Source organism: Microcaecilia unicolor, chromosome 6, assembly GCF_901765095.1.
Source record: "Microcaecilia unicolor chromosome 6, aMicUni1.1, whole genome shotgun sequence".
In the NCBI taxonomy this organism is placed as follows: Eukaryota; Metazoa; Chordata; class Amphibia; order Gymnophiona; family Siphonopidae; genus Microcaecilia; species Microcaecilia unicolor.
In genome coordinates, this window is record NC_044036.1 from 132,445,154 (window position 1) to 132,466,094 (window position 20,941).

General features: G+C 44.9%; 1 protein-coding gene across 1 annotated transcript; it reads right to left on the minus strand.

The window, feature by feature from the left end:
• Positions 1-1,361: 1,361 nt before the first annotated feature.
• Positions 1,362-20,648, minus strand: EFCAB12 (EF-hand calcium binding domain 12). The gene is made up of 8 exons (XM_030206647.1): positions 20,238-20,648; positions 17,261-17,407; positions 16,915-17,074; positions 14,151-14,395; positions 8,591-8,804; positions 8,032-8,479; positions 7,248-7,370; positions 1,362-2,365 (listed from the first exon to the last, which is right to left on the minus strand). Exons 1-8 carry the CDS (start codon positions 20,646-20,648, stop codon positions 2,206-2,208), a joined length of 1,908 nt encoding a protein of 635 aa, XP_030062507.1. The 3' UTR covers positions 1,362-2,205.
• Positions 20,649-20,941: the final 293 nt, after the last annotated feature.

Here is a 20,941-nt window from a genome sequence, read left to right on the forward strand (position 1 = left end):
GGATGAACCGAATCATTCCTCCTTCAGATCAACACTAAAGACCCATTTATTTTGACGTTTGGGGAAAGCTAGGGACTTTGAGGTTTGCTTGAGACCATGGAACTTGAAGCACACTACCGTAGATGTTCTTGTTTTATTTTTGGTTGACAGCAAATTCCTTTCTTTCATTTTGTATTTATAGCATTGTATTTGTTGTAAACTGCCCTGATGTATCCTCACTGACTTTGAAGAGCGGCATTTCAAAATGTAAACTAAACATATACAATGTGTTGGGTAAACTCAAAACATGTTGTGTTTGGGTGGGAGAGTGGTACCTAGCCATTCTTCCTGTCATGCTGCCAGATAGCAACACCATTTCCTTTGTATTTCTGTGGTCAGATGCATAGTGCAAATCCCTGACTACATTTCCTAATCTCTTTTTCCCTTATCTTTTTTTACCCATCCTTTACCTTTATCTTTCCTCTCCAGTCAGAAAATCATATCTCCATCTCTTAACCCTCCCAATCCCCTTTTGCTTTTCCTACCTTGTTTGCCCTGACACGCTCAATTCACTTATTCCTTAATACCCCACTCTCACTACACCTACTATAGTTCATATATTCTCTTTAAAAAAAAAAACTTTGTGATTGGAGTGGAGGAGTGGCCTAGTGGTTAGGATGGTGGACTTTGGTCCTGGGGAACTGAGGAACTGAGTTCGATTCCCGGCACAGGCAGCTCCTTGTGACTCTGGGCAAGTCACTTAACCCTCCATTGCCCACCGCATTGAGCCTGCCATGAGTGGGAAAGCGCGGGGTACAAATGTAACAAATATAAATAAAAAATAATTGTAATTTACTATGTAAGCCGCATTGAGCCTGCAGTGTGTGGGAAAGTGCAGGTACAAATGTAATAAATAAATAGTGTGGGTTTCCTACTCTTGTGCAGGATATAGACTTCTGAAGCAGGACACTTCTGCCCAATGTGGGATACTTGGAAGATTTAGATGTGTGTGATGGGAACTGAACTACAGTTCCATTTTGTAAGCAAACTGCTTACTAGCATGGAGGATTAAGGCACAGGCAATCTACGCACCTGTCTAGAACCAAAATGTTTAGAATGGGCCCCCTCAGATAAGGGGATGGGATTTGATATACAGCCTTTCTGTGGTTACAAAGCGGTTTACATATCATACACAGGAAAAGGGAAAGGAGATGGGATTTGATATAATGAAAATGGTTTACATATTATATACAGGTACTTATTTTGTACCTTCCTCCCTTACCCATCTTACCCACTTTTTATTGCCCACCTTTTTATATACTATATTCTGCTGTTTTACCCATTTTGTATTCTTGTAAACTTGTTATATTTGTAAGCCGCATTGAACCTGCTAATAAGTGGGAAAGCGCGGGGTATAAATGTTACAATACAATACAATAACTTGCCTAAAGTGTAATTCAATGGTGTCCAAAGCAGTCTTTTGACCTGGTGAGGCAGTTGCTGGCAGAAAGCAGAATGGAGGGGATGGGGGGTAGAGAGAAGTACCCACAGAAGTCTATCTGTTCTCTCCAACCCCTGTGCATTATTCTCCAGTTAGCAGGATGAGTCTACATTTTCTTCTCTGCTGGGTTTCCTCTTCAGTCAGAACCACACAGGGCACCTTTTTGAAAGTTTTGAAATGTATTTATATTGTGATGCAGGCCTAACACACTGGTTTGCCTAGGGCTCACCAAAGATAAAGCCTTATCTCTACTTACTGCCAGAGCATGGAGCTCTCTCAACATCATCTCCCGAGCATCAGACTAGGTAGGATTGACATTGCCTTAGTGTAACTTACTCCTCAGTTCACATTCTATACAGATACCAGTCAAAAAGGATAGAAAAAGGAGACCTAGCAGGTTTTCTTTGAGGACCAGTGTCCTGAGGTGAATGAACACCTGCATATCCAGCCCTTGACCTGTAATGTAATGGCAGCTAAAGGAGCCCTTGCTTGTCTGGTACTGTTCACCCTGAGCTCCCTGCTCTTGCAGAGCTGAAGATAATCAAACAATTGACTCTCCTTAAACAATGAGTAATTATATAATGCATGTTTCCAGGATGAAAGTCCTGAAGAATCCAATACATTTCCTTAGCTCTGGCAAACAAGACTAAACTATGAATTAAGTGTCTCCAGAAGTCCCCGTCCTGTTCTTTGCAGGGTGTGGTGACAGCTGTATCAGTTGTGGGTTAAAGAAAGGATTTTGGTTCCACATAGCTAAACAGACAGTCTCCTGATCGTCGCTTCTCATTTGGAAGGTAAAGCCGCAATTTGTCCAAAAGCTGCCCTGGCCAAAAGGCATTTGACCGTGGAGACAGGAAGAGATGAGGGTACTGACTTCTCAGGTTTCTAGAGAATGAGAAAGGACACATCAGTCATGGATGAACTTAGGATAAACTAGGCAAAACATTTTTAGGGACTTTAACCTTAGTACAGGACATGTCTGTAGCAAAGAGGAAATAGGAAGAGGGGGCGGAGGGTGTTAATATGACAATACTCTGGTCAGTGGAAACTTTTGTGACTAGAGAATCTCTTTGTCTTCCTGTATTATTATTCACTAGTATAAAAGGCCCGTTTCGGTAGGCAATGAAGCGGGCGCTAGCAAGGTAATCCCCCCCCCCCCTGCAGCGTCCTTCCTGTCTCCCCTGCCCCCTCTGCAGCCACCCATCTGGTCTCAGGACCCCCTCCCCACCAACCCCCTTCTGCCTCTGCAGCCACGCCTGTGCAGCAACCCTCCTCTCTCCCCTGCTCCCCCTGCAGCCACCCATGTCCAGCAACTCTCCTCTCCCCCTGCAACCCATGTCCAGCGACCCTCCTCTCCCCTGCCCCCTGCAGCCACCCATGTCCAACGACCCTCCTCTCCTTTCCCCTTGCCCCCCCTGTAGCCACCCATGTCCAGTGACCCACCTCTCTCCCCTGCCCCCCCTGCAGCCCTCCCATGTCCAGCGACCCTCCTCTCCCCCTGTCCCCCTGCAGCGTCCCTTCTGTCTCTCCTGCCCTCCCCTGCAGCCACCCATCTGGTCTCAGGACCCCCTCCTCACCTCCCTCTTCCCTGCCCTCCCCTGCAGCCATCCATGTCCAGTGACCCTCCTCTCCCCCTGCAGCCACCCATGTCCAGCGACCCTCCCCTCCCTCCTCGGCGCATCACCCAAACTCCTACGCCCCAGTGCATCACCCAAGCCCCTACCTCCCCCTCGGGCACATCAACCCCCTCGCCACCCGCAGCCGCCAATACTAACGCTGTCCAGCTGCTGCTGCGTCTCCTGTTGAGCAGCAGCGGCCAGTACAAAAAGAAAAAAGCCAAACAAAGATTTTAAACCTGAAACATGGCTGTCTACGGAGCTGCGTTTCAAGTTAAAAATCTTTTTTTGGCTTTTTTCTTTTTGTACCGGCCGCTGCTGCTCCACAGGAGAAGCAGCAGTGGCCGGACAGCGTTAGTATTGGCGGCTGTGGGTGGCGAGAGAGTTGATGTGCCCAAGGGGGGGGGGTAGGGGCTTTGGTGATGCGTTGAGGGGGGTAGGGGCTTGGGTGCTGCGCCGAGGGGGGGACACTGAGAGCTGATTGGTAGGCAGGGGGAGGAGTACTCCTCCCCTTGCCTTGGAATCAGCTGTCAGTGACATCACTGACGTCAGTGCATTCTAAACTGCCTAGCAGACCATCTCCGAGGGAGCCACGGTACCAGGCACATTAGAACGTTGGAGGTGAGAATTAATATATAGGGTGGAAACATGATGTCTGTCGAGTATTGTGTTACCCATAAAATGAAACAAGATTGGAAAGTTGCCTTTGGGGAGTACACACAACCCACAAAGCTGGTTTTACCTCCGGCAGTTCTTTGCAAGTGATGAAATGCACTCTGCATATACTTCTGGCATTAACCCTCTCCTAAATAATTTGTTAGGAGTACACTAGAACATAAGAGTAGCCATACTGGGTCAGACCAATGGTCCATCTAGCCCAGTATCCTGTTTCCAACAGTGGCCAAGCCAGGTCACAAGTACCTGGCAGAAACCCAAATTGTGGCAATACTCCATGCTACCAATCTCAGGGCAAGTAGTTGCTTCCCCATGTCTGTCTCAATAGCAGACTATGGACTTTTCCTCAAGGAACTTGTCCAAACCTTTTTTTAAACCGAGATATGATAACCACTGTTACCACATCCTCCAGCAAAGAGTTCCAGAGCTTAACTATTTGTTGAGTGAAAAAATATTTCCTCTTATTTGTTTTAAAAATATTTCCATGTAACTTCCTTGAGTGTCCCTTAGTCTTTGTATTTTTGGAATGAGTAAAAAGGAGTTTTTATCTATGAGAATTGGATCTTCTTTCTTGTTGGCATATCTATACAGTGCCTGGTTACTTTACTTTATTTCTAATTAGTCACCAATATTCCTATATAGAGTTTAATACGACTTACATCAAGAAAAGAAGTACATTCTTCAGAGTTACATAGTGAAATTTACAACAAGGAGAGAGGGGGCTTGAATATCATCTCTCTATATAAAAGGCAACCCCAACGTTCTAATGAAGCCTTCACGGAAGTTGAGGCACCCGAGATATCCGGTGTGCCCCTGAGTGTCTGCACTGCCCTCGCTTCAAAACGTGATGACGTCGAGGGCGGAGCAATGACACTCGAGGCCCGAAACGGCACAGGCACGGAGGCGCAGCAAAAGAAAAACCCTCCCCACACAGAGCGAACCACGAACAACATCCGACGGTCACACGGAGGCAGGCAAGCAGCTCGGAGGGACGGAGAGAGGGGGCCCCTACCATTATAGAGCCTTGCTAGCGCCCGTTTCATTGCGCTGAGAAACAGGCCTTTTTTCGTAGTCATATAATAAACTAAGTTCTGGTAGTCATTGATTCTTGTACATTTTGTAAAACATGTATTTTGAACAGATAGGCTTTCAACTGTTTGTGGAATGCTCCAAAATGAGTTATGGTCCTTTTCTGGTTCAGTAACACATTTCAATATTTTGAGGATAGGTAAGATAAGGTCAAGGCATGTAATTTTCTAAATCTGGTTAGGTTTGGAGGGTCCAAATATACATTTACCTGAACAGTTGAAGGCCTTTCATGATGTGAAAAAATTAGCTTGATTTTAGTTGGATGTAATAGTAATATTGAGTGGGTAATCGTGTTAAGCCTTACCTTAAAATTTATGCTTAGCTTTTCTCCTTAATTGCTGTTTTCACACCCCCTCTATACTGAGGTCTAAGAAAGATTAATGATGTTTCTTTTATTTTTCTGGGAATGTACTCCCTGGAGCCCTCACCCTCCGAAAGGGCCTACCACAAGGTTAATAGGTGGTCCAGAGGTTATCGAGCAGGAGTGATCCACAGTAGTCCCTGCCCCGTCTTGTGCTGTCTCCAAAATGGCGCCCCTAGTGATAGCACTTTTTACTGCACCTGGATAACTTCTGATAATGGAGTAACAGCTTTTTAAAACACAGAGCGCTCTATTCTGCATAAGATCCTGTCCTAGAATAAATCCTCACAAGAGAGAACCTAATATCTCCCCAGCTGGCCCAAACTTCTTTCTTTGCAAAATGAATAAATACAGATATTTGGCAGACCAGGGTCTAATCCTGCTGAGAAATGGATTGATGAGATGATACAGCAGATGGTAAAATGAAAGGATACACAAGCTAGTATGGTGAGAGGTTACACAAGCTGACACAACTGTGATATGATATACCAGGCAGTAAAGTGAGAGGTTACACAAGCTGACACAACTGTGATATGATATACCAGGCAGTAAAGTGAGAGGTTACACAACTGCTGACATGATACACAAGCTAGTATAGTGAGAGGTTACACAAGCTGACACAACTGCTGACATGGAGGAGTGGCCTAGTGGTTAGGGTGGTGGACTTTGGTCCTGGGGAACTGAGGAACTGAGTTCGATTCCCGGCACAGGCAGCTCCTTGTGACTCTGGGCAAGTCACTTAACCCTCCATTGCCTGCCGCATTGAGCCTGCCATGAGTGGGAAAAAGCGCGGGGTACAAATGTAACAAAAATAAATAAATAAATAATCGAACGGTGCTGGCCATCTATATGGCCAGCCCCGTAAAGCGGCGTCCCAACCATATTATCGAAATAAGATAGCCGGCTATCTTTTGCTTCGATAATACGGTCAGAGCCGGCCAAATCTCAGCATTTGGGCCAGCTTTAGAGATGGCCGGCATTGGTTTCCAGCGATAATGGAAACTAATGCCAGCAATCTCAAACCCGGCCAAATCCAAGGCATTTGGTCATGGGAGGAGCCAGCATTTGTAGTGCACTGGTCCCCCTGACATGCCAGGACACCAACCGGGCACCCTAGGGGGCCCTGCAGTGGACTTCAAAAATTGCTCCCAGGTGCATAGCTCCCTTTGAGCCCCCCAAATCTCCCCCAAAACCCACTCTCCACAACTCTACACCACTACCATAGCCCTAAGGGGTGAAGGGGGGCACCTACATGTGGGTACAGTGGGGGTTTTTTTTTGGGGGGGGGGGGGGGGTTGGAGGGCTTCCATTTACCACCACAAGTGTAACAGGTGGGGGGGGGGATGGGCCTGGGTCCACCTGCCTGAAGTGCACTATACCCACAAAAAACTGCTCCAGGGACCTGCATACTGCTGTCAGGGAGCTGGGTATGACATTTCAGGCTGGCATAGAGGCTGGCAAAAAAATATTTAAAAAAAATTGGGGGGAGGGGGGTTGGAGGGTGTTGGTGACCACTGGGGGAGTAAGGGGAGGTGATCACCGATTCCCTCCGGTGGTCATCTGGTCAATTGGGGCACTTTTTTGAGGCTTGGTCCTAAAAATAAATGGACCAAGTGAAGCCGGCCAAGTACTCGTTAGAGCCAGCCTTCTTTTTTTCATTATTGGCCAAAGCTGGCCATCTCGTAACCACGCCCACGTCCCACCTTCCGTACTCTTCCGAAACACCCCCTTTAATTTTGGACGGCCCTGCGACGGAAAGCAGTTGGAGCCGGCCAAAATCGGCTTTCGATTATACCGATTTGGCTGGGTTTAGGAGATGGCTGGCCATCTCCCGATTTGTGTCGGAAGATGGCCGGCCATCTCCTTCGAAAATAAGCAGGATGATATACCAGGCAGTAAAGTGAGAGGTTACACAACTGCTGACATGATACACCAGGTAGTGAAGTGAGAGGTTACACAAGCTGACACAACTGCTGACATGATATACAAGGCAGTAAAGTGAGAGGTTACACAAGCTGAAACTGACTTGATCATCTTTTCATATTTCTCAAATGAAATCCAGCAGTCCACTGCCTTTTCCTTCCCCCTAGACTTCCCTCGAATAATCTCCTTCACCCATTTCACATATCTTCTTGAAGGAAAAGGTGAGCTGCAGAGAAAAGCACAAGAACATGATTTCATGGGTTGCTGGAAAGGCAGGTTACTTTCAAGAACAGCAGATTGTGTTTTGTGTTGCACTAAGAAATACAGTGGGGTCGTGCCACACAGATGGTAATCATGTTTCATTTTACTGGTACTGGATTTATCAAAGATCTGTCTGGCTTTCCTTACTCTTCCTTCACTTGATTTTTGAGGGAGCAGCGCCTCCATGTGGATTAGTTTTGCACGTACCATGACTCATAAGCTCCTTGGGTAGGGAGGGAACCTTTCCACCTTTAAGGGTTTTCAATCAGGGATCTGGAGCCCCTTATAGGGCCCATAAGAAAATTTCTGGGTGCCCATCAAATCAAATAAAAACTAATGGAAAGTACAAATAAGCAAATACACACACAAGAAATACTTGCATTGTGGTACAGGTGGACTAAGAGATTTTTACAAAAGGAGGTGAGAGAATCCTTAGCTTAAGAAAACATACTCTTCAATATGCAACAGAAATGTATCATATATGGTACATCATAGGAGCTAATTTTCTGAAATAATTTAGGCATTAAGATCCCTCCCTGGACACAGTGAAAAAATTTGCTTAAGCAGCCACTGCAACCAGCTGGCACCAAGGCGCTATAGTATTCATGAATGCAAATAAAACAAACCTGGGCTTTTTCACATAGCCACTGCTCAGTCCTCTAGAAGAGCCCACATTTCTCATGTTGTCTAGTGAGAGTGATGTCACTGCATCCTTCTTGGCCTTCAGGAGCTCTGAAGTAGCCAGTCTGTTTAAGGGACTGCCTGAGCGACTACTGGTCCTAGGCTGCCCAGTCTTCTGCATAACGATTGACATCATGCTGGAAGTCGAGGAAGGCATCTTACGTTGCCTGGTCATCTGCTGTGGATACTGACCACTGGTTGCTTTCTTGCTGGACAGTAAAGGAGAACCCCTAGGTTGCCTAATCTTGGAGTCACGTGATGGAAGCCACCCAGAAGATGTGAGGGTGCCTGAGCGTGAGAGGGTGCCTGAGCGTGAGAAGGGGAACTGAGTCCGTCTGCTCTTCCCCATCTGATGAGGATCATATAGTATTTTGTCTCCAGGATATAGAAGAGCTGTTCAGGAAAAAAGCAAAACACAAGAGATGATGCAAAGTAATGCCGATTACCAGTCTTGATGTAATATTTTCATTTCTTACCTAGCCTCTCCTCTCTTCCTCTTTTTACCTTTCTGTAGCAGCTTCTCAGAAAGGGAGACGCCGTACTGCTCACAGAGACGCAAGATGTTCAGGTATTCGAAGAAGCATCTTCTTCTGAAGCTATCAATAGCCTCCCCAGTTTCAGAACCCAGAGTTGAGGGCATACAGTGTCTGTCAATGGCTGAAATCCCTGTTCTCACCACCTGGCACTGCTCCAACCACTCCAGTAACCGAGTGTTACTCTTAAGGGAGAAAGAGACAAAATGAGTTTAGTGTGTGATAGGAAATGTGTCATGCAGCTATTGCACAGTTTCCATCTTGGGGAGTTCCCCGTATCACGCTCTGCCACTCAGGGACTCCATATTGCTACCATGCTGTGCTCCTGGCGATGCTGTATGCTACTACAGTGTGCCCTTAGAGGGAAGGGGTTCCATGATGCTACTGTGCTGTGCCCCTCAGCCCCTCGGGAATTCACTGGTGCTATCACACTGTGCTCCTTGGGGGCTCCCTGCTGTTACCACACTGCATCCCTTGAGGGTTCAGTGTTGCTATGACATTTGTCCCTTGGGGGATTCCCCATTTCTATCACACCATACCACGTAAGAGACGGTTGCTTCCATGCTGCTGTCATGGGGATTCCATGTTGCTATGACACTTTTTCACTCTGGGGCTCTCTGCTGCCTCTTGGGACAAAAGGAGAAATTAGGTCTTACCTGCTAATTTTCGTTCCTTTAAGCTTTCCAGACCAGTCAAGATGCTTGTGTAATGCTTGCCTGCCAGCAGGTGGAGATTAAGAACACTGACCCAGAATACTGTACAAAACCCCTATACAGTTGCCAGTCAGCCAGCCAGTATTTCACTAGTAAAGAAGATGAATGCACTAAAGCCCCTGCCCTTGCCCCAACACAGCATCATATCAAGCAAATTTCTGTGACTCCTGATCACCAATCAACTACTACAGCTAGATCACCAAAAAGTGTAGGAGTCCAGCTGAAAGATTGAAAGTTGTTCCTGACTTCCTTCTTTTCAGGGTTTAAAAACAAAAAAAATCTTATATATGGGAGAACAGTGAGAAAGAAACTGCAGCAACAGACTATGAAAACCAATAAAATCTAGACCGCGAAAAAACAATTTTTTTTAAAGGAACCCCCCCCCCTCGAAAGCACACGACCAAAAGCTCTTCCAAATTCTGGGTGGGCCTTTGACTGGTCTCAAAGGCCTAAAGGAATAAAATTAGCAGGTAAGACCTAATTTCTCCTTCCTCAGCGGCCATTCCAGACTGGTCAAGATGCTTGGGAAGTACCAAAGCAATCAAGAGTGGGACTCAGAGAGACCAGATGCCACAACCCTAGCTCTGAACGCCACATCCTGAGACACCTGCAAATCAATGCAGTAGTGTTTCATGAAGGAGTGAAGGGAAGACCACACTGCCTCATTACAAATGTCCATAGGCAGAATCAAACTACTTACCACCCACAAAGCCAGGCCTCTAGTTGAATGGGCCTTGAGGCGAGTAGAGATGGTGTCCATCTATCAAAGAAGGGAAGAAGTATTTTCAGCAGCAGACTGGCTAACCTACTGAAGAGGGCTTTAATCTAGAATCATTGGGACAGGGTGATCAAAGCCCCCAGGTAAGTGAAGCATTAAATACCTCTAAATAAAAGGGAAAAGGGGGCAACATCTGGAAAGCAGTATATACTAATGCCCGAAGTATGGGAATAAGGTTTTAGATCTTGAGGCTGTGATGGAAGAGGCTGATTTGGATTTAGTGACGATACAGAGACATGGCTCACAGAGAACCATGACTGGGATATACAGTGGTGGAAATAAGTATTTGATCCCTTGCTGATTTTGTAAGTTTGCCCACTGACAAAGACATGAGCAGCCCATAATTGAAGGGTAGGTTATTAGTAACAGTGAGAGATAGCACATCACAAATTAAATCCGGAAAATCACATTGTGGAAAGTATATGAATTTATTTGCATTCTGCAGAGGGAAATAAGTATTTAATCCCTCTGGCAAACAAGACCTAATACTTGGTGGCAAAACCCTTGTTGGCAAGCACAGCGGTCAGACGTCTTCTGTAGTTGATGATGAGGTTTGCACACGTCAGGAGGAATTTTGGTCCACTCCTCTTTGCAGATCATCTCTAAATCATTAAGAGTTCTGGGCTGTCGCTTGGCAACTCGCAGCTTCAGCTCCCTCCATAAGTTTTCAATGGGATTAAGGTCTGGTGACTGGCTAGGCCACTCCATGACCCTAATGTGCTTCTTCCTGAGCCACTCCTTTGTTGCCTTGGCTGTATGTTTTGGGTCATTGTCGTGCTGGAAGACCCAGCCACGACCCATTTTTAAGGCCCTGGCGGAGGGAAGGAGGTTGTCACTCAGAATTGTACGGTACATGGCCCCATCCATTCTCCCATTGATGCGGTGAAGTAGTCCTGTGCCCTTAGCAGAGAAACACCCCCAAAACATAACATTTCCACCTCCATGCTTGACAGTGGGGACGGTGTTCTTTGGGTCATAGGCAGCATTTCTCTTCCTCCAAACACGGCGAGTTGAGTTCATGCCAAAGAGCTCAATTTTTGTCTCATCTGACCACAGCACCTTCTCCCAATCACTCTCGGCATCATCCAGGTGTTCACTGGCAAACTTCAGACGGGCCGTCACATGTGCCTTCCGGAGCAGGGGGACCTTGCGGGCACTGCAGGATTGCAATCCGTTATGTCGTAATGTGTTACCAATGGTTTTCGTGGTGACAGTGGTCCCAGCTGCCTTGAGATCATTGACAAGTTCCCCCCTTGTAGTTGTAGGCTGATTTCTAACCTTCCTCATGATCAAGGATACCCCACGAGGTGAGATTTTGCGTGGAGCCCCAGATCTTTGTCGATTGACAGTCATTTTGTACTTCTTCCATTTTCTTACTATGGCACCAACAGTTGTCTCCTTCTCGCCCAGCGTCTTACTGATGGTTTTGTAGCCCATTCCAGCCTTGTGCAGGTGTATGATCTTGTCCCTGACATCCTTAGACAGCTCCTTGCTCTTGGCCATTTTGTAGAGGTTAGAGTCTGACTGATTCACTGAGTCTGTGGACAGGTGTCTTTCATACAGGTGACCATTGCCGACAGCTGTCTGTCATGCAGGTAACGAGTTGATTTGGAGCATCTACCTGGTCTGTAGGGGCCAGATCTCTTACTGGTTGGTGGGGGATCAAATACTTATTTCCCTCTGCAGAATGCAAATAAATTCATATACTTTCCACAATGTGATTTTCCGGATTTAATTTGTGATGTGCTATCTCTCACTGTTACCAATAACCTACCCTTCAATTATGGGCTGCTCATGTCTTTGTCAGTGGGCAAACTTACAAAATCAGCAAGGGATCAAATACTTATTTCCACCACTGTAGTTATAATGAGCTATAATGTGTTCAGGAAAGACAGGGGAGGAAGAAAGGGAGGGGGAGTAGCACTTAACTAACCAACTAACTTGAAAACAATTAACGAAATAACTAACTTTTGCAAATCTCTGAAAACCTCTCTCTTCAGCAAGGCCTACAACGAGAATCCATAGCTTAATTATAACACTTCACCACTCCACCCTGAAAGTCATACTTCTATAACTGTTTGCTTAGATCTTTTTTGTCATCCTAGATCTTTTTGTAACACCAACTGTATCTTTTACCCTGGAATGGTGATGCCATAACAGGTCTTTGTAAGCCACATTGAGCCTGCAAATAGGTGGGAAAATGTGGGATACAAGTGCAATAAATAAATAATAATAATTATTATTATATGTTAAAGAGAATATTAAAGCCACACAATTGCAGGACCTACAGGGTAAAGAGGAGGCACTGTGGGTCATTCTGGAAAGAGGGAATGGCAAATGTATTTACATTGATGTCATATGCAGGCCTCATTCACAGATAGAAGAAATGGACAGAGATTTAATTGAAGATATTCAACATATAGCTGTGAAAGGGAAAATACTACTAATAAGTGATTTTAATATGCCAGATGTTCATTTGGGGTATTCCAATTGCAGGGTCTTTTAGAAGCAGGGAGATCCTGGATTCTCTATAGGGGGAACTATTTTAGCAGTTGGTAATGGAACCCACGTGGGACTTAGTGATTACTAATGGGGAGAGTGTTTCTGGTGTTATAATAGGTGATCATCAGATGGTGTGGTTTAATATTAAGATAGGTGTGGAGAGGGTTCATTCAAAAGTGAAGATTCTAGACTTAAAAAACAAAAAACTTTGTGCAGATGGTGGATTACCTCAAGGAATTGCTGTCTGGATGTAAACATCTGGAAGAAATTGGAAAGCAGTGGGCAAAACTGAGCTATTGTAAGGAACAAACATTTTTGTAAAGAAAGTAAATAAAAGTAGGAGGAAAGGGAGGTTTCCAAAAGTAGCAGCTAAAAAGGTGAGGTAAACTTTTATAAACTGCAAAAGATTGCAGAAAGAGGAAGACAGGTGACAATATCTGGAAAAGCTAAGAGAAGCAGGTAGTCAGGAAAGCAAAAAATGCAAATGGAAGAAAAAATAGCCAATATTTATTTAGATTTTGCTCACACCATAGCTCAAGGTGAGTTACATTCAGGTACTCTGGATATTGCTCTGTCCCAGGAGGGCTCACAATAAGTTTGTACCTGAGGCAATGGAGGGTTAAGTGACTTGCCCAAGATCACAAGGAGCAGCAGTGGGATTTGAATTGGCCACATCTGGATTGCAAGACTGGTGCTCTAACCACTAGGCCACTCCTCCACTCCATGGTAAAATGGAGGGGGACAAGCAAGCAAACCTGACAGAGAAAACCTCCTAACTGTACAAAACTCACAATTCTGCTGAATGCTGTGGCTTTACTTTCATTTGTACCTTTGGTCTTTGTGTTTTTTTGTTTTGGTTTGGCTCGCAGCTGGAGGAGGAACGAGCACTCAAGGCACCAAGCAGAGCTAGGGCCGAAGCACACAAGATTCCCTGAATGGGGTGACCACTTGAGGGGGAGGGACCCGGGTGTAGTACTCCTGGGGGAACAAGTGGTCCCCATGGACCGACACCCTCTTAACAATAAAGCAGAGGCAACGGGTAAATATTTTTTTTTCTTTTTGTGCAACCAAAAGAAGTACCATAGGTTCAAGACCCCAAAATCAAATTTAAAAAATCCTATGATGTCCACTCAGGGCCTACTAGACCAGCAAGACTCCACAAGCTGCACATCCAACACCTGCTGGGAGCCTGAGAAATACTGGCTGGCTAGAAACTGCATACGGGTTTTGTACAGTGTTCAGAGTCAGTGTTCAGTCTCTATCTGCTGGTACGCATGCATAACCCAAGCATCTTGAGCGGTCTGGAATGGCCACTAAGGAAGTACTATTTCTCCAGCCAAATGAAACTGAGGCTTTTTTCAGAGCTCATTATTTATGGACTGTTCATCCATCTGTTGTGCTGCTGTTGAAAAACAGCCTGGATCTCCCTTCCTACCCCCAAACTAGGATTTTTGCAGCCACATTCAGAAGCAGGACTTGAATGAGGGCTGCAAACTGAAGCTGCTGAGGACCCCTGTTGCATGTGTTTTTCAGGGCACCTTTGCCTGCTTCCTTCTTTCTCGATACGCCTTCCCAATGTCCTCCACCTCTTCATAACTTAGTGGTTTCCCTTCTTCCAGGCTGACAGGAGGAACTAGTAAGAATGATGATGATATGCTGGCTGAGGATTCACTACTGTGCAAGTAGAGGGGTGCAGGGCTCGGGGAGCTGGAAGCAGACACACGGCCAGCACCAGATAGTGTCTTTACTTGGTCATCCGCAACTAGATGAGTGTCATCAACTCCTTTTGATTAAAACAAAAAAAAAATCATGTTACAATGTCTTGCAGAGAAAAACTTGAGCAGACACACAAGCAAGTCTTGAAGAAAGGGAAGCACAATCATAGGGGATTTCTGCAAACAGTCGTGACAGCAGATAACACCGATCCAACTTGTCTTACCCCCCTCCCCCCCTACAGCCATACTTCAGACTCTACCTCGTCATCACTACCTTTGTGGGTTCAAAACTTCTATAATTCGTTTTAGTTTTAATCATTTAGGGACCCTTTTACTAAAGTCTAGAAGCTTGTTAGGTGTAAAATTACCTTCTTAGCATTTACTGCGAGTTAAGCTTTAGTAAAAGGGCTCCTTAATCTCCAAAAAGAACAACCCAAAAATACAAAGTTAAGATAATAATCCACTTTAAATAAAGTTAATATTACGAGGAAAAATAGAAGACAACCTCCCCCCCAAAAAAGATAAAATACTGTAAGTAAACAAGGAAATCACCCTAAACATTACAGCTATAATCCCTCATCAAACCCTTAAACCCCTTATCTAACCTGAAGAAGATTTTTTTTCCCCAACTAAAGAATTCTTTAGTTGTACTGGGTCAAAAAATATATACAGTACTTTATGCTCTGATAGGTGATTTGATATACCATTAAGCCAACAATAGATATAAGCAGTTCACAAAAACAATTTGCAAGAAGGGCAGAAAGTGGAGAAAACAAAAAGGCGACCTAGATTACAGTATTATAATAGGGTAATATTAAATCATAGAATAATAATAAAGAAAAACAATAGGAGGGAGGGGCAGAAAGTAAACAAGAGATACTGTTGGAAGCTGTGGAATAAGTCAAGACTAACAGACAACCAAAAAAAATTAATGAGGGAAAGCTTGGCCAAAAAAGTAGGTTTCAAAGCTGACCTGAGTTTCTCATGAGGAGTCTTCAGATATATATATCCAGGGGCAACTATTCCAGAGGGTAGGAGCCCTAGTGCGGTCTAAACATACCTGGGAGTGAGGTGGAATGACCAGAAGATTGTGTTGGAAGGAACAAAGGAAGCGAGTGGGCAAATATGGTGTTAGTAGACTGAACAAGGAGGAAGGTAAGCTGGAATAGAAAACCTGATGGGTAATGACAAAGATTTTGAACAGAATGTGAAAAAAAGGGGTGTAATGTGTTCATATTTCCTAGCTCCAAAGAGCAGTTTGATTGAAGTATTCTGATGTGGAAGAGGTTTGAACCCTCAGGCAGTGAATTACAATAATCTACCCGTGAAGGCACCAAGGAATTGGAGGAGAAGGCTCAAGGTTCCACAGCCCAAAAGTGATCGAACATTACACAACTGTTTCAGGGTAAAGAAGGGTTTTTTTTCATGAGATTAGAAACCTGTAAATCAAAGGTCAGAGAAAAGTGCAGTGAGGTGAAAAAACAAAAACAAGGAGTGCCACTGATGTAGAAGGCAACATCAAAATGAATCAGGTGAGAAACAATCCATGCAACCACAGTTATGCAATGAAGCAACTGGAGAACAGGACTGTGTGTCAGGAGTCAATGATTCTATTCAGTTGCTATGCTTAGCATCGCTGCATAAAATTCAAAACACAGAAAGCAACACTGTACTCTAATAACGTGAAATGGTGCTTGCTCCTAGAGGGAATAATTAATGCTAACAATAACACTGACATATAGCCACAGAACTTCTCCTCAGGTGTTACTGTTAGCTCCAGAGGGAAATGCATCTCGAATCCATAAATCGTTATTAAGTTGAAGTTGTGGAAAATCTACTTCTTATTCCTGTGTTAAGCACCATAAAATCTGTTTTATGTACTTGTGACCTAGATTGGCCCTGTTTGAAACAGGATACTGGACTTGATGGACCTTCAGTTTGTCCCAATACAGCCAACCCACTGAGAGGGGGGGGCGGGGGGGGGGGGAATTCCCCAGGCCCAGACGTAAGTGTCCTCCCCTCAGCAGTGTTCCTGCAAGCTACTGGCAGCATCAAAAAAGAAAGCAATGTGTTCCCTCTGCTTTGTCCCGCCTCCTCTGACACAACTTCCTATGTCCGCACAGGTGGGACACACAGCAGAGGAGGCCACCCAGAGGTAAGTTGCATCTTTGTTGATGCTGCCTGCAGCCGGAACACTGCCGAGGGGAGGAGGGAAAGAAAAGAAATATTGGCAGGCAGCAGGGGAGTCAGCAGTGGGCAGGCGGAGTGGCAGCAGAGGGCATATTTTTGTCCCAGGCCCGGTACCATCTCTCGGCAACCTTAAGTACAGCAATTCTTATGTATATATTTCCCGCTCCCTTGAGGTTTTACATCTCATATATACAAGTCTGCAGTTTTCTGTTTTAAATCTTCATTGTCAATTTCTTGACCATTCCACATGCTTTCTTCAATCACTCCCCATTTTTTAGCTATTCTTGGCATCACCCCACGTATGTTTTGGATAAAGTAACAGAAATACGGGTAACTGAAGAAGGCAGAAGTCAAACGATCAACCAACCAACATCATAATTATTTGTGACTGTCCTACCTGATTTTGATGCCTTTCGTTTTCTCCGTTCTTCCCTGGCTTCCAGTTTCCACATTTTGTGCCCAACAGCCAGACATTTATAGCTTAGTAAATCTGATTCAGATGAGCTGAGAGAGACCACCAGGTCATCCAGCTGCAAGTCTGTTACAGGGACATCGGCCTAGGCACAAAAACAGAACAAAAACCCACAATGACAAATTCTAAACCAATTGTAAGAATGAGAGGAAAAATGCTGAGAGTGAGGGAAAATCAGAATAAAGTGAGGCTGAGAAAGAAAAGCAGAGCTCTGGCAGCTTCCAGACTGCATCGTGCGAGAGCGGAGACTTTTCTGATCTTTTCCGAGTACCTCCTTCATCGTGGTTTTCAGATCAGAGCTAGAAATCTTCTTCTTCTTCTTCGTGGTCTTATCACTTTGGTTGCATAACTCCACCAGTCGCAGCTTTTGCTCCCTCAGGTACTGATCCAAGGTTTTAAGGGCCTCAGGGCTGGGTCTCTGGATAATGGGAGTAGCAAAATGGAGTTGAAAGCGGAGCTGAGTCTGCTGTGACGAGTAATCATTCTGAAAAACTTTGCCAGGCACAGTACTGAGAACCAAACTCACCCACTTTACTGCTTACATAGCATCTTATGTAAATGAGAGTTGGATACTGGCGGTGGGGACACAGAGAGGAGGCAACCGCTAGGGCAGAAGTGAGCAACCTGAGGCCTGCCATTGAATTTTATATGGTCCACAAAACCATGGGATGTATACATAGAAAAATGGCCTGCACAAATGTCATTAACCAGAGTTTTGTTGTCAGTGGAAGAATTGAGGGACACAATAAGTCAGTGGCGAAGTTACGAGTGGGCTTGGATTGGCACAGGGTGGCCAATTAGGCCCTCAAAACACTTCAGAGGCAGTTGCCTTGCTACTCCGTTTCCCTCTTCTTTGCCCCTGGATCCGGCATATGTCCCTCCCCCACCCACAGCTAGGCAACTCCCCCCCCCCTTCTCTCTCTCTCTGAACCCCCTCTCACCTCAGAATTGTTGTCGTTGGCAGCAGCGAATCACCCCCCGGTCCGGCAACTCCTCCTCTCTCTAAAACCCCCTTCTCCACTCTACCTCAGAACTGTCACCAGCGGCAGCAGTGGTTCATATCCACTGCCTGCACCAGACCTGCAGACTTCCCTCTGCTGCGTCCCACCCTCACTGATGTCACTTCCTGTTTTTTTTCACTGGATGAAAGCAGCAGAGGGAAACTTGCAGGGCTGGTGCAGGCAGTAGATATGAACCACTGCTGCTGCTGGTGACAGTTCTTAGGTAGAGTGGAGAGGGGGAGTTACCAGACCATGGGGTGGGGGAGGGAGAGATACAGGACAAAGGAGAGGGCGAGTTTTGGAAGGGCCCACCCAAAATAGCAGGACTGCCTAGGCCACTGCACCAACGGGACCAGACTTGTTTGACAGCGTTAGCAAATGTCTGAAAGGACAAAAGTGTACAGTAACAGAACATTCAGGTAATAATCATTCAATCATCATATTGAGTTTTGTTGGCAGTGAATTATATGGTGCATTTGTTAATTTTCTGTGTGTGGCCCACAAGGGAGAGTACTCAGTCATGTGGCCCTCTGCTTGTAAAGACTGACCACCCCTACACTAGGTGTAAATATTTAGAATACACATACACACGTGTACTTACATGTATAAATATTTAGAATGCTAGCACATACTCGCATATCCTATATAATAAAACTCACCCTCAACGTTCTGAGGACACTGACGTCACTGTCAGGTCCTCCGGGCACTTCCTTCCGGTTCCAAGGGTTCGTGGTGGAGAAGCCACCGAAAACACTGTGTTGGGGCCCCGCCCTCGCGTCAAACGTGATGACATCGAGGGCGGAGCAATGGCGTCAGTGGCTTCACAACCAACAACTCAGCAGATTGAAGGTGGCGTGCCGAGGTCCGCAACAATGGCGGTCAGTGCCTTCACAACGCCGAAGGGGTGAGGGGGGGGGGGTTTGGGAGGAAAACCATGCTAGCGCCCGTTTCATTTGTGCCAGAAACGGGCATGTTTTACTAGTGTGTAATAATAATATGAATAATGTTAGTGAATTACCCCCTCGTAATGCTGTTTCATCATCTAGAGAATACCTTGTCTTACATTTCCCTATCTGTAAGAACGTGATATATAAAACAATTCACTCTGCCAATTTCTCCTATCAAGGCCTAAAAATTTGGAATTCTCTTCCTAAATCAATCAAGTTTGCAGATGATTACCTAGAAGTCTTCTAAAAACACATTTCTTCAGTCTGGCCTTTCTGAATGCAAAGAACTCTATTTGAATTTTACCCACACCCTTTTCTTAATCTCATTTCCCAACTAATCCTGCCTAATTACGTGCTCACCTATCCACCCTTAATTACTTGTTTGTCCTTGAGATAGGCTAAATCCCTGGTTACTTACTGCAGATGTATTAATTTGCTTCTTGAACTTATTGTAATTTGTGTTATATTCTGTACATTATTATGTTTTATTCACTTTCATTTGTTTGTTTGTAAGCCACATTGAACTTGAGTCTATTTCGGGCTAATGTGGGGTATAAATGTCATGAATAAATAAATATTTAGCATGCTAGAACATACATGTGCATTTACACACGTAAATATTTAGCATGCTAGAACATACATGTGCATTTACACATGTAAATATTTAGCATGCTAGAACATACTCGCATATGAGTTCACCTACGTGCGAATACTAGCATGGGACAGGCACGTGGGATCCTTTAGAAAACGGAGGAGTTAGTGGTTACTGAGGATGGGCCATTTGGCCCTTATCTGCAGTCATGTTTCTATGTTTCTACATACACACATACATGTCTACATGTATGTGTGTATTTTTGGGTGGGGGGGGTGTACACAAGGGCAAAGAATGTGCAGATCATTGGTGGGACCCAAACTTATGCATGTAATTTAGCAGAATAATGTATGTTACATAGTATCTAAGACTGTGCCTAAATGTTAGATATGTAATTTTGTAGTTACGCTAATATACTATAAAAGTAGGTACTTTACATTCCGTAATTCCCACATGGCATTTCGACTGCAGAAAGGCCTCAAGGTTACCAGCTGGCCCAGGTTATCAAAGACAGACACAACCAGATCCTGAATTTGCCTCAATCTGGATCATCTGATAACTCTATAATGTGTGAATAAGCCCTTGCGTGACAACTTTCCTGGTGCCATGTAAGCAACTTTGCTTCTCCTAACAGTCCCTATATCTAGACTTTGGCTGAGCCCCTTGTAGTGCCTCCTACAATGCAATGGGAAAGCAGAGAGTGCACACCTGTAAAAGATCTGACCATGGTCTTTCCATGTAGGACCTCTTCAGTTGTTCAAGCACATCAGCCTCCATCTGAGTCAGGATAGGCTTTCTCTGCAGCCACTTTTGAAGATCTGCAAACCTATCCAGTTCCACTCTGAATTTCTTTCTCTCAGATATCCATGAAAGCAACTCCTCTTCCACGGTTTCTTGCTCAGAAAGTGACTCCATCCCTGGAACCATCACCTCCTTCCTGCCTTGCTGTTCTGCGCCCAGAATTGAAACAGGTTTGGAATCTGGCTTCCCCATGGGGGGTGCAATGATAATTCGGCGTCTAGATTTGGGGGGACCAAAAGTCCTTGCTGCAATTTTAAAGTAATATGTCTTGAACAAGTCTCTCTCTTTGTAGCACTTAATTTGGTCATCAGTAGACATTTCCTGCTCCAGGTTGTAGTCATAGCACGTTACTCTCTTAGGCATGGTGAGACTTAAAAGCAAGCCAGCAGAGTTCTTGTTAGGTTCATGGAATTACTGGGAATAAAAAAAGTCATTTTGAAGCAGCAATACTAACTAGAATACTCTAAGTTTCGTGGCAAAGCACAGAAGAGTAAGTGAAATGAAATAAGCACCACTTTACTTATTTCTTGGTTGTGTTATATTCTTTTCGAGTCTTAATACTTGGTCTCCTTTTATAATACATTTAATTCCTCATGCTTGTACATGATTTT

Coding starts and splice junctions, on each gene's coding strand:
- EFCAB12 (XM_030206647.1), bottom strand. CDS start 20,648: ATGTCTACTGATGACCAAATTAAGTGCTACAAAGAGAGAGACTTGTTC. Junction 8,805..14,150: donor AAAGAAGGAAGCAGGCAAAG/GTGCCCTGAAAA, acceptor TTCTCCCTTAAG/AGTAACACTCGGTTACTGGA. Junction 8,480..8,590: donor TGAGAAGCTGCTACAGAAAG/GTAAAAAGAGGA, acceptor TTTCCTGAACAG/CTCTTCTATATCCTGGAGAC.